The 14,682-nt window shown below is 32.3% G+C and overlaps 1 protein-coding gene across 2 annotated transcripts in view; it reads right to left on the reverse strand.

Annotated features, from left to right (window-relative positions):
- The window catches only part of PARP8 (poly(ADP-ribose) polymerase family member 8), a 229,707-nt gene that overhangs the window by 78,359 nt on the left and 136,666 nt on the right, over positions 1 to 14,682 (reverse strand). For both annotated transcript variants that reach the window (XM_074282550.1, XM_074282549.1), the window contains exons 7-8: positions 9,438 to 9,515; positions 7,436 to 7,530 (exon numbers count right to left, since the gene is read on the reverse strand). In XM_074282550.1, coding sequence (XP_074138651.1) covers positions 7,436 to 7,530; positions 9,438 to 9,515 — 173 coding nt within the window. The remainder of the gene's footprint in view (positions 1 to 7,435; positions 7,531 to 9,437; positions 9,516 to 14,682) is intronic.

Below are 14,682 nucleotides of genomic sequence, written 5' to 3' on the forward strand. Positions count from 1 at the left end.
ATTTCTTTAGTGCACATGGTTCATAGATTTCTCCTTTCTCTAGACTCATGAATGCTCAAATTCAGATGCAACTCTTCCTGACTCCTATGACAAATGGATTATGGAATTTTAAAATGGGAAGTATCAGATGATTTGTAGTTGAGAAGAAACATAAATATCATATAAACTAGAATCATCTTTAACCCCTTCTTCAACAACCTTTTTACTGACTATATTTTAATCACATTTTGGTGAACAAAATATATGGTTGAAATTCCTGCCAATCAAAATCTATAAATTTTGTAATATCTTAATTTTTAAAGTTGTAGGGAGATTGAAAAAAATTAACAACTATTTTCTTTTCTCATTTAGTAATCACTAGTTTTATCATCTAAATTTTCTTCAAGTGTCATTCAGATTCTTAACTTCATTTTATTTATCTATTAAATTTAGCTAGGTCTTAAAGTAGGGATAACTAACTTAAAGTTCCCTATTATTATAGTTTTACTGTAGATTTTTCCCTATAATTCAGATACATTTTTCCTTTAGTACAGTACAATGTGTATATATTAAGTATTGATAATGATTCAATTATGATACCTTTAAGCACAATGTAGTTTCTTTGTTTATCTTTTAGTTCTATCTGCTTTTTACCTTGCCTGAAATGAGAATCGCTTTCCTGTTCTTTCTGATACATTTTTCCTTTAGTACAGTACAATGTGTATATATTAAGTATTGATAATGATTCAATTATGATACCTTTAAGCACAATGTAGTTTCTTTGTTTATCTTTTAGTTCTATCTGCTTTTTACCTTGCCTGAAATGAGAATCGCTTTCCTGTTCTTTCTGAGTTTTCTTAAAGTATAATGTGTTGTTTTGTTCTAACTCCTAATTTAAAGTACATGAATATTGGTCAAATGTGTTTCCTATAAACAACACATTGTTGATCTACTTTCTAGCCCAATCTTTAATCCTATTCTCTGTTTATGAGTAGGTTTCTCTCCATTCACCTTCATGATTATAATTCATTTTGTATTTCCTTTCATTTTATCTTCCTATACTTTTTCCCTCTTGTTGCCCACTGATTCCCTATTTTATAAAAGTGAAGGAAGTATGATGAAAACTGTTGAGCTTTAATAGATGAAATCTGTTTCTGTTCCACTTTCAGTCTTCTCTTATTCTATATACTTCAGACTGGATCACAGGATTTTATTTCTTTTTAATTATCATTTATACTTTGCTCTCTGACTTCAAGATATATATTTGCTTATGATTTCTTACTCTCTCACCAATCTTTGCCCTTCCTCTAAGTTATTCATCAGCTATCTTTATCATCTTATTAAAAACCAATTTCTTGTATAGAACAAACCAAATTGTATAGTGTGTTTGTTCAATCTTCCTTTATTTGATTTAATGTTAACTTCATGCATTGTCTACACCCACCTCTTCCTCTATGTCTGTATACTCTTCAATTTATTTGTTCCTGATATATAAGGTAATTAAAGTTCCATAAATTAACTAGCATTTTTTAGTGCTTTAAATTTTGCAAAGTGCTTAAAAATATTATCTCATTTGATTTGCACAACCCTGGAAGGAAGGTATTAACATTATCTCCATTAAACAGATGACAAATCGAGGTAGCCAAAGGTAAAGTGGATAGAAGTCTAGAACTAGCCACAAAAAGATATGAATTCAAATCAGCTTCAAGAGTCAACTCAAATGTCCAAGACACTTAATCTATTTTGTCTCAGTTTATACATCTGAAAATTGAGGATAATAATACCTAACTCATGAAGCTTTTGTGAGAATAGAAGTTAATTATTTTTTTTTCTGTCTTCATTCTTTTTTTTTTATTCATTTTTCCAAATTATCCCCTCCCTCCCTCCACTCCCTCCCCCCGATGGCAGGTAATCCCATACATTTTACATGTGTTACAATATAACCTAGATACAATATATGTGTGTAAATACCATTTTCTTGTTGCACATTAATTATTAGCTTCCGAAGGTATAAGTAACCTGGGTAGATAGACAGTAGTGCTAACAATTTACATTCACTTCCCAGTGTTCCTTCTCTGGGTGTAGTTATTTCTGTCCATCATTGATCAACTGGAAGTGAGTTGGCTTTTCTTTATGTTGAAGATTTCCACTTCCATCAGAATACATGCTCATACAATATTGTTGTTGAAGTGTATAGTGATTTTCTGGTTCTGTTCATTTCACTCAGCAACAGTTGATTTAAGTCTCTCCAAGCCTCTCTGTATTCCTCCTGATGGTCATTTCTTACAGAGCAATAATATTCCATAACCTTCATATACCACAATTTACCCAACCATTCTCCAATTGATGGACATCCATTCAACTTCCAGTTTCTAGCTACAACAAAAAGAGCTGCCACAAACATTTTGGCACATACCGGTCCCTTTCTACTCTTTAGTATTTCTTTGGGATATAATCCCAATAACAGCAATGCTGGGTCAAAGGGTATGCACAGTTTGACAACTTTTTGGGCATAGTTCCAAATTGCTCTCCAGAATGGCTGGATTCTTTCACAACTCCACCAACAATGTATTAGTGTCCCAGTTTTCCCACATCCCCTCCAACATTCATCATTATTTGTTCCTGTCATCTTAGCCAATCTGACAGGTGTGTAGTGGTATCTCAGAGTTGTCTTAATTTGCATTTCTCTGATCAGTAGTGATTTGGAACACTCTTTCATATGAGTGGAAATAGTTTCAATTTCATCATCTGAGAATTGTCTGTTCATATCCCTTGACCTTTTATCAATTGGAGAATGGTTGGGTTTCCTATAAATCAGGGTCAGTTCTCTATATATTTTGGAAATGAGACCTTTGTCAGAACCTTTCCTTTTAAAAATATTTTCCCAATTTGTTACTTCCCTTCTAATCTTGTTTGCATTAGTATTGTTTGTACAGAAACTTTTTAGTTTGATGTAATCAAAATCTTCTATTTTGTGATCAATAATGATCTCTAATTCTCCTCTGGTCATAAATTCCTTCCTCCTCCACAGGTCTGAGAGGGAGACTATTCTCTGTTCCTCTAATCTATTTATGATCTCATTCTTTATGCCTAAATCATGGACCCATTTTGATCTTATCTTGGTATATGGTGTTAAGTGTGGGTCCATATCTAATTTCTGCCATACTAATTTCCAGTTTTCCCAACAGTTTCTTCTGAATAATGAAAGAATAGAAGTTAATTATATTTGCAAACCATTTATATAAATGTATAAGGAATGATAATCCATAGACCAATATAGAGTAGATTCCAGAACTCATTGTCCCATCTCTTTCTTTAGAACCCAACCATTTTTCTTAACTTCCCTCCAAATTTCTATAAAGGGCAGCATAACCCTTCTAGTCAGCCAAGTTTTAATGGCTTTGTCAACCTCAGATGTCTCACTCTCCATATCCATATCCAATAGGTTGCTAAGTCTTATCGGTATTACCTTCTCTTTGCAAGTTTATTTCTTACTCATATGTCCATCATGCTAGCTCAAGTGCTCCTCACCACTCTTATGCCCCTTAGTGGATTTTACTATTTCAAATCTCTCACCTGAACTATGGAAACATGAAAGCATAGTATTTTCACTTTTGGGGGGATGGTAGTGTTTATTTTCTTGGTTTGTTTCTTTTCTTCTTTCTCATGGTTTTTCCTCCCTTTAATCTAATTTTTCTTGCCTAGCATGAGAAATATGGAACTATATTTAGAAAAATTACATGTGTTTAATCTATAGCAGATTGTTTACTGTCTATGGAAGAGAGGATGAGAAATAGAGGGAGAGAAATTTGGAACATGAAGTTTTGTGAAGGTGAATGTTGATAGCTGTCTTTGCATATATTTGGATAAATAAAAACCTATTATTTTTTTAAAATCTCTCCTTTCTCTAATCCTTCCTCCACCAGTTGAAAAAAAAATCATTATACAATACCAATCTGACTTATTACCTCTTAAAATTACCTCCTTTCTTTGACATTTTTAGTGACTAACAATTTAGTTTCAGACATCTTTTCTACATTAGTCTGCTTGTAGTTCTCTTGCATGATACTCCATCTCCTATGTGTTTCTACCTACTTTCCTGTAACTTATTATCTTTTCCTTCTATATCTTTACCTCTTACAATAGTTTCCTTAGGTGTCCAGCCCTAATCTCCTAGAGAAGACTTTTACTAATCATCCATATTGGGACGCCTTATTCTAAATTGTCTTATATTATTTTTTTGCATATTTAATCTATCCCATCTTTTCTTAAATGTTTTCATGATGAATTCCCAACAGAATGTAAACATCTTAAGGGCAGGGACTTCTCCATTTTTGTCTTTGTATCTATCACATCTATTACAGTAGCTGTCATATAGGTACTTAATCAACTCTTGTGGACTACTTTTTAAATTCTCACTGAAACACAAGGTGGAGGTGGAATTTTTCCCAAGAATGCTTAGGTGAATAAAAGCAATAGCTTCATTTACAGGAGAGTAACATTTTAGAGTAGAAGCAATAATAAATTATCCAATCCAAGTTCCTTGCTAAACATGTTACATTAATTTACTTTTTTTTTTCCCCTGAGGCAATTGTGGTTAAGTGACTTGCCCAGGATAAAACAGGTAGGAAGTGTTAAATGTTTGAGGCTAGATTTGACATTAATTTACTTTTAAAAAAAAATCACTTATTTTTAATACACATTGCTTTATGAATTATTATGGGAGAAAAAAATCAGAGCAAAAAGAAAAAAATCATGAGAGAGAGAAAAAACAGAAAAAAAAATGAACATAGCATGTATTGATTTACATTTTATGTCCATGGTTCTTTTTTAGATGCAGATGACATTTTCTTTCAAAGTCTATTAAGATTGCTTTGGATCACTGAACTACTGAGAAGAACCAGATATTTCATTGTTGTCATCACACATTCTTACTGTTATTATGTATAATGTATTCGTGGTTCTGCCTGTTTCACTCAGCATCAGTTCATGTAAATATTTCCAGGCCTTTCTACAATCAGTTTGTTCATCATTTTTATAGAAAAATAATATTCATTATCTTCATATACTATAGCTTATTCAGCCATTCCCCAACTGATGAGCATCTACTCATTTTCCAATTTTTTGCTACCACAAAAAGAACTGCTACAAACATTTTTGCACTGTGGGTCCTTTCTCTTCCTTTATGATTTCCTTGGGATACAGACCCAGTAGTGGCACTGTTGAGTCAAAGGGTATATACAATTTGATAGTCCTTTGGGCATAGTTCCAGACTGCTCTCCAGAATTGATGGATCATTTCACAACTCCACCAATGACGTATTAATGTTCTAGTTTTCCCACATCCCTTCCAAAATTTATCATCTTTTCTTGTCATCTTAACCAATCTGAGATATATAAGATGGTACTTTAGAATTGTTTTAATTTGCATTTCTCTAATCAATAGTGATTTATGGCATTTTTCATATGACTATAGATCGCTTTAATTTCATCATCTAAAAATTGTCTGTTCATATCCTTTGACCATTTATCAATTGCAGAATATAACTTGTATGGTTATAAATTTGACACGTTCTTTATATATAATTTTAGAAATGAAACTTTTCTCAGAAACACTGTCTATAAAGATTTTTCCCCAGCTTTACACTTTCCTATTAATCATTTCTCTTGGTTTTGTTTGTGCAAAAACTTTTTAATTTGATTAATTAAAGCTATCCATTTTGTCTTTCATAATGTTCTTTAGTTCGTCTTTGGTCATCAATTTCACCATTCTCCAAAGATCTGACGGGTAAATTATCCCTTGTTCTCCTAATTTGTGTGGTATCATCCTTTAGGCCCAAGTCATACCATTTTGACCTTATTTTGGTATGTGGTGTGAGATATAAGTCTATGCCAAGTTTCTGATATGTTATTGTCCAATTTTGCCAGCAATTTTTATCAAAGATTGAGTTCTTATTCCAGAAGCTGGGGGGTTAACAAATACTAGATTATTACAGGCTTTGATGATTGTGTTCTATGTATCTAATTTATTCCATTGATCTACCACTATTTCTTAGTAATCAAAAAAATGCTTTTGATTACTCCAGCTTTATAATATAGTATTAGATTTAGTATTGCTAGGCCAAAAGCATTTGTAATTTTTTTTCATTAATTCCCTTGATACACTTCACCTTTTGTACTTCCAGATGAATTTTGTTGCTACATTAATTTCCAAAAGTCATCAAGTTAATCAATAGCAGAACTGGGATTTGACCCCAGATCTTCTGATCCTCAATCCCTTTCTCTTGACACTATACTAATTTTTTTTTTCTGGTGAAAGTTTTCATGAACTGTCATCCACATTGCCATAAACTTAGAAGTTTAACTTAACTTAGAATTTTAACTTCAAAGTTATATGTAGTTTTAATTAACCTGCATTTTCTTTCACTTGAACAATTTTCTAAACCTGAGTCTCTGGGGAAGGTTAATTTACATAAATGGGGAGCTCTTTCTCAATGTTAATTCCTTAATGTTTTTCTTTTCCATCCCATGGCAATGGTTCAGGTTATTCCAGAAACCCCACAGTTATTCTGAGGTTAGTAACTGACCTAATCAAAATGCAATCCATTCTTACTACAATACTCTGAGTAGATCAGGGAATTTTCTCAAATAGAGACAGAAACTTGAATAAAGATTTATTCTTTCATTCCTATTAAGAGGAAAACAATATTTAACAAAATTTATTCATAACTCATAGAACAAATTATGGAATTTTCAAAATATATTATTTAAATGTGTTCCCTTAATTATTATTTCAGCCTTACTATTGTAATTTGAATCTAAGTTATTTTTGTTTTTGTCCAGACATATATTGCATCAGCATAGGAAATCCTCATGTGCAACCTTCCTTCCATGAAAATTATCAACTGGTCACTTGCAATCATGGAGAGTTGGATAAGGCACTCATAAGTTAAGTACATGTGACCACATATCTACCACATGTCAGAAGCAAAATCTCAACCCTCATTTTCCTGACTCTAACCTAAACTACATATTTATCCGCTGAAACATGCTGTTGATTGTTATATGTTATTATAGTTTAGCTAAAACAGGACTTAATTTATGATAACAGTATGTGTCCAATTTGCCAAGTAAATTACAATAATTTATTATTGTCAAACCCGGGTGTGAAGACCCACAAAGTGAGTGCTTCTAAATAAGTAATTGCAGTAAGCAATTGAAATAATCTAAATTATGAGCACCTGAACACTGTGATGATGGATAACCTGTCACAAAGAATAGTCTCAAAACAAAACACAAACTTCAGGAGTTTGTGAAGACAGTAATGAGAAATGTTTCATTATACAGCACCTGAAAAAGTTCACCCCAGGCAAATTTCCATATATAAAACATCAAGGAAAATCCCCATGTTCAGCCAGGTATTAATTTCAATTTTATTCAATAAAATTATTATGTACCTGAGAGAAACTGCATGAGGCCCATATATTTCTCTCACTGCTGTCAAATCAGCTTCCAGCTGTGGGTGTTTGTGAAGCTCCCCATCATAGTTCACCTAGTGAAAATGACTGATTTAGAAATTACTTGGTATTTGGATGTTGGAGAAACCAAAATAATCATGAATAAAAATGGTTTGCTAGACAAATCACCTTGTCAACCCAATGTACTATGGATCTACTTCAATATTCTGCATTTGCTTTATGTAGAAAAAAAATAACTCAGTATTAGATTTGCTTTGAAATTTTTAAAGACACAAAGGATTTAGATGAATTCATTATTTTCTATAAAATATTAAAAGTAAGATTGCTTTGGTCCCCAGAAGTTGAATTCAAGGAGGAAATAAAATACATAGTAAAACAAAATGTCAGAAAAATTCCACAAATCTCAAGTTAAAAAGGAAGGCATTTTCATTTCCTCTCTGCAAATATATATATATATATATATATATATATATATATATATATATATATATATATATATATATATATATATATATATATATATATATATATATATATATATATATATGTATGTATGTACAGAAGTAACCATCATAAAATTTTTAATTTCTTTCAAAAAGGAAAACTACTAGAGTTGTCATAGACCAATATTTTAGCCTGACTTACTGGCTAAAGCAGCCTTTAATTCTAGAAAGAGAACATCAACACATTATGTGGCTGCATTGTTATAAATCAAAAAAAAGTTTTATACTTTGATATCCTATTTTCTCCATCCAAGACTCCAGAAATACCTTTAAGTCAGTTTCTAAGACTGAAATTGTGAGAATATTATCCCTTTTTATGTTTTTCTTTTATTAACTTTTACTGACCAAAGAATACTATAAAATTTATATTTAATGATGTCATTATAGAACCAGATTTATTTGGATTTAGTCAAAGTGCAAAAATAGAAAATAAACAAATTTGTTATTAATAATTTTTCATATTTGTGTTTCTAAGTATAATCATTTGTTGCTAAATTCAATTTCTATCTCTTTATTATAAGTTTCATTACGTGTATTGTTAAGGGAGCCTGAATTGACTATGAAATGGTGAGATGAAATTCACATTTGTAAAAGTAATCAAATTCATTGACAATTCCTAAAGCTATTATGAACTAACAAGGCCTTGAGTTGAAGAAAAACACAATTAGTTAATGAAAGAAAAACTGGGAACAAAAATCAGATTAATATATTGAGCCTCTTCATAGATCTAAAGAGAATCTTGAGACTATAATTGAAGTTCAAGACAAAATATTAATATAGCTATTATTTTTCCTAGATTTTAAAGGTGTAGAGATCAATACCTTTTTAAATGAAAATTTTAATAAATGCATTTGTATTGTTTAACAATCAGCATCCCCAAATAAAAATGTATGGCAGGACTCACTTTTATATTTAATCTGTATTATTAACATTTTCTCCATCATTTCTTCTTCACAATGGTCCTCAAACTTTTTAAATAGGGGGCCAATTCACTGTCCCTCAGACTGTGGGAGGGTCGGACTATAGTAAAAACAAAAGCTCACACTGTCTCCACCCCTCAGCCCATTTGCCATAACCCAGCGGGCTGCATAAACGTCCTCAGTGGGCTGCATCTGGCCAGCGGGCCGTAGTTTGAGAACCCCTGGTCTACGCTATCAACAAAATAAAAATCAATCCTTGATTCTCATGATTGCCAATTTCCCAGGTATGAATGCTCACACTGAAAATTGAACAGTAAGAACTTATTTGAATTGGCTCTCTCATTCTCCTAGCTCAATTGATACAGCAACATTTAAAGATAGGACAAGCATCATAAACCTTGAACAGAAGGGTTATGCAGCTTTCCTAACAAATCCAAAAATGGACCCAAGCACTTTAACATAATGATGTTTTTCAACATAATACTTCCATTCATAATCTCAAGAATATGATCCTAAATACCAAAACTAGCCGTGGATTTGAAAGATTAGATCGCTTACCTGCCCTCCATAATAAAATTCTTCAGAATCATTGTCTCCTTCCGAATCTTCTTCCACTGTACTATTTTGTCTTGACTCCTTAGGTAAAAATAATAATTATAATAAGAATAATGGCAAAAATATATTTTACCCGCTAAAAGCAAGATTTAATACTATAGATGAACAGAAGAGAGAAAAACAGACTGACAGAGATAGAAACAAAGAATAACGGACACAGAGTCAGAGGAGAGAGACAGAGACAAAAAGAGATGGCAGTCAAGATGTAGTGACAACAGCCATACTATTAGAGCCAACGAAACTTAGGTTTAAGTCCTGCCTCTGAACATATCTAGGCTATGAGATTCCAAGAAAGTCACTTAACCTATCACAACTTTAGGCACATCTAACATTGTAATTGTCATTAAAAGTTCCAACCTGAATAGATAGAGGGAATTTTTTTATAAGTGAATTCATAATCTAGGTCCTATACATGTCCATATCCTAGAAAAAAGAAATAATGTTCATTAGTTTCTGGCAAATGTGGTCAGCAGCACCAGATACTTACTTAATGTGTTAGCAGAAGATTTCACAGACAAACACCTGTGTAGATCAATCTATCTAAAGATCTAAAAGATTCAATTTAATAGTTTTACCTCCCTGTTCTCTTGACTCAACTGTGGAGTCTGGAGCTATTTTGACTTTAAAAGCCTAGAACTTAATATAAATACTAGATGTACACAGTTGTCTCCCTCAGTGCTTTTATGAGAATAGATGATAAATAAACATTTGCTCAATGTAACCCCAGAAATTGTCCAGCTGCTATCAAACCTGAGGACTGATTTAATGGAAGTTTCAACACACATATTCTAATTAGAATGCTGGGTTTGATTTATTCAGTAAGTTTCTTTTTCTTCCTTCCTCTTCTTGCCTCATGACTAAAATATCCAAATTTCCTTTCAAACATCCTGCTTCTTTCATCTATCTTCCTAAATCACTGACAGCCAAAGGAAAACCTCTTTTTATCCAACAAGAGTGGTATATGTTCATGTCAATTCCATTGAGTTACCTTGACTACTATATGTTGGAAGCCTTCCCAATAAAATAAAAGTTTTGTGAGAGCATAAGCTTTCATTTTTCTTTTTATTCCCTAATCTTGAACTCTTGACATTTCCTTCTATCCCTGGTCCTTCCCCATCTACTATACATTGCCTCATTCTTATGGTATCTATTCTTCACCCTTAAGGCACTATCAAATTTCTTTTCTTCCAGTTTAAAACATCTCTGCCAGATTCTCTTGATACCCAATTCAAACATCTCTAGTACTTTTCTGAGTGAAAAGATCAATCACCCTAACAAAATATTTATAAGCCTCTACTATGTGTCAGACATTAAGTCTTCACTACAAAACCAAATTGGAAAACTCTACCAGTTTATATTCATCTAAAAATCTTGTCTATCACCTCAAATCTCTTCTCTATTACTGAACATGATCCCCCTTTCATTTACACACAAACACATATATACACACATTTTTCTTAACTATCAATATATCATCTTCTATCTTCTACTTCACTATTAAATTTCCAGAAGGAAGTCTTCAATATTTACTGCCTTCTACATTATTTCTTCACTAGGCACACTCACTCTCTTCCTAATATTTTTCATGACCAACATACAACTGAAACTGTTCTTGCCAAATTAACTGATGATCTAAAGCTAAATTCAATTGTCTTTTCTAAAATTTCATCTTTCCTAACCCTTCTGTAGTATTTAAAACCATTCCCAAACATCTCCTCCCAGATATTTTCCCTTTATTTATATTTTATGACTTTTTTTCTGGAACTCCTAACTTTTAAATTGGTTCTTATTTCTCCTCCTGCACCAACTAGGTATTAGATATTAATAGTTCTGGTCCTTAGTTCTTTTGTTTTCAAAATTTACATTTCCAGCATTGCCCATTTAATCTACTTTTATGGCTTCAAAGGTCAATGAAGTGGGATTCCTAAATCTTTATATTAAACTTCATATTCTTATACTCTTATATTCATATTCCCAAGTACCTAGATGATATTTGGACTCAGATGTTCAGAGGCTTACTGGTAGAACGAATCCTGAGTTGAGTCAAGATTTTTTTCCTTCAATATCTTCCCTTTGCTCATTTAATAATTGGAAAAATAATTACATCTTCCTTGACATTCAGATTTATAATCATGGCATTACCTCCAAAGGAATTATATTTTGCCTCTTCTTTCCATGCTCTTACTGGCCAAATCCAGACATCAAATATGTGGATAAAAGATTACTAACTAATCACTGCTTGTAGTTACTTGCTTTTATTTTTTTAATTCTTTACACAACTGTCAAAAATAATTTTCCTTAATTCAAAAATACATTTGTGCTTTATCTAAATGTTACATATTCCCAAAAAATAGTAGAAGGTAGGTACATTTTTTGAAGTAAAAATATGAATGGAAGGCTCCTGCCCAAGATCATTCAATGATAGCCTAAAGTCTACTAATAAAAATCATATATCCAACATTCAGATCTCTCTAAAACTGCTCTAAACTGGAAAAATGGATGTTATTCTCTGAGCTCCTTCTGCCTCTGAGCAAATCATTCCTTCATGCCTCAAAATACATACTCCTAATCTATAACCAGTTAAAATCTTTCATTTCTTAAATGGTTTAACAAGGGGGAAAATGTCTGTATCATTTTTCTCTGATAAGGATGTAATATCCAACACATTTAAGGAAGTCACCTAAATTAAGAAGAATAAGAGTTACTCCATTTAACAGATGGTCACAGGATATGACCAAGTAGATTTCAGAGGAAGAATTATAAACTACTTATAATCATATTTAAAAAAAAACTCTTATGAATAACAATTAAAGAACTGGAAATTAAAGGAACTCTGAAGACACATATTATAATCACTGGATTGGTTAAGGTGACCAAAAAAAAGTACAAATTTTGGAGGGGCTACATGAAAATGTACATATGAATACTATACTGAGAAAATGGTTAAGTGGCACAGTCATTCTGAAAAGAAACTGGAACTATGCCTAAAATGGTACTAATCTATACACTTTGATGCAGAGATATCACTTTTAGTATCATATCCCAAGGAAATTACAGGGGGGAAATAAAAAGTTCCATAAGAGCAAAACATTTCTATTAGCTTTTTGCAGTGGCAAAGAAGTAGAACCTAAAAGATAGCACAGCACTTGTATAATGACTGAAAAAATATATTATAGGAATTAAAGTAATAAAGTACTTTAAATAACTACTAAATAAGTACTAAAATTAGTCACTTTAAATCCTTCATTATTTTTTTGGATTCATTCTTGATTCTCTGGATTTTTTTTCCCATCAAGACTGAGCAGCCATTTCTCCCTGGAAGATCATTCCAGCTCAAAATCCTACTCCCCTTGGAAGATGATTCCATTCTATAATACCTTATTCTGATTAGCAATTCCTCTCAAAATTTCTATTTTGCAGAAAATGCTCAGACTAGCAAATTTTACACCTTGGGGCCACTTCAGAATTACTGAATTTTTGCCTCCCACTTAGTCTCCTTCTAACAGTACTTTTCAGATTTATTTCATATGTAGTCTTCCATCATTAGATTATAAGCTTCTGGGGGCAGCTAGGTGGCGCAGTGGATAGAGCACCAGCCTTGAATTCAAAAGGACTGGAGTTCAAATCTGGTCTCAGACACTTAACACTTCCTAGCTGTGTGACCCTGGGCAAGTCACTTAACCCCAGCCTAAAAAAAAAAATAAATAAATTTTAAAAAAAAGATTATAAGCTTCCTTATGACTAGGTAGTATTGTGAAGATAATCGGCTGTGAAAGACTAACTAGCTCTGATTAATACAATGATAAACCACAACTCCAAAGGGCTTATGCTATATCCATATACAGATAAGAGAATCAGTGGTCTCAAGGCTGCAGAAAAATGTATATTTTCTTAGCTCTTTTTAAATGGGAGGAAGAGAATTATGTCTAATGGCAACTCTGAGATACCACTATACACCTGTCAGATTGGCTAAGATGATAGGAACAAATAATGATGAATGTTGGAGGGGATGTGGGAAAACTGGGACACTGATACATTGTTGGTGGAGTTGTGAAAAAATCCGGCCATTCTGGAGAGCACTTTGGAACTATGCCCAACAAGTTATCAAACTGTGCATACTCTTTGATCCAGCAGTGCTACTACTGGGCTTATATCCCAAAGAAATAGTGAGGAGGGGAAAGGGACCTGTATGTGCCAAAATGTTTGTGGCAACCCTCTTTGTAGTGACTAGAAACTGGAAGATGAATGGATGTCCATCAATTGGAGAATGGTTGCGTAAATTATGGTATATGAATATTATGGAATATTATTTCTCTGTAAGAAATGACCATCAGGATGAATACAGAGAGGCTTGGAGAGACTTATATGAACTGATGCTGAGTGAAATGAGCAGAACCAGAAGATTGCTGTACACTTCAACAATTCTGTATGAGGAAATATTCTGATGGAAGTCGATATCTTCAACATAAAGAAGATCCAACTCACTTCCAGTTGATCAATGATGGACAGAAATAGCTACACCCAGAAAAGGAACACTAGGAATTGAATGTAAACTATTAGCACTACTGTCTTTCTACCCAGGTTACTTATACCTTCAGAATCCAATTCTTAATGTGCAACAAGAAAATTGGATTTACACACATATATTGTACCTAGGTTATACTGTAACACATTTAATATATATGGGATTGCCTGTTATCTAGGGGAGGGAATAGAGGGAGGGAGGGGAAAATTTGGAAAAATGAATACAAAGGATAATGTTATTAAAAAAATTACTCATGCATATGTACTGTTAAAAAATTTTTTATAATTATAACATTAATTTAAAAAAAACAAAATAACTGTCGATAGTATAAAATATTTGGGAATCTATCTACCAAAGAAAAGTCAAGAATTATATGAGCAAAATTACAAAACACTTGCCATAAAAGTAAAGACAGATTTAAATAGTTGGAAAAATATTAAATGCTCTTGGATAGGCCAAGCGAATATAAAAATGACAATACTCCCTAAAAAAAAAGAGAGAGAGAGAGAGAGAGAATTATGTCTAATGGGAAAATGTTTTACATGGATATATATATATATATATATATATATATATATATATATACACACATATATATATGAATATATAAATAACGGGAATCATGACATTTCTAACATTTAGCACAATACCAAGTGCATATTA

This window comes from Sminthopsis crassicaudata, chromosome 1, assembly GCF_048593235.1.
Source record: "Sminthopsis crassicaudata isolate SCR6 chromosome 1, ASM4859323v1, whole genome shotgun sequence".
Classification (NCBI taxonomy): Eukaryota; Metazoa; Chordata; class Mammalia; order Dasyuromorphia; family Dasyuridae; genus Sminthopsis; species Sminthopsis crassicaudata.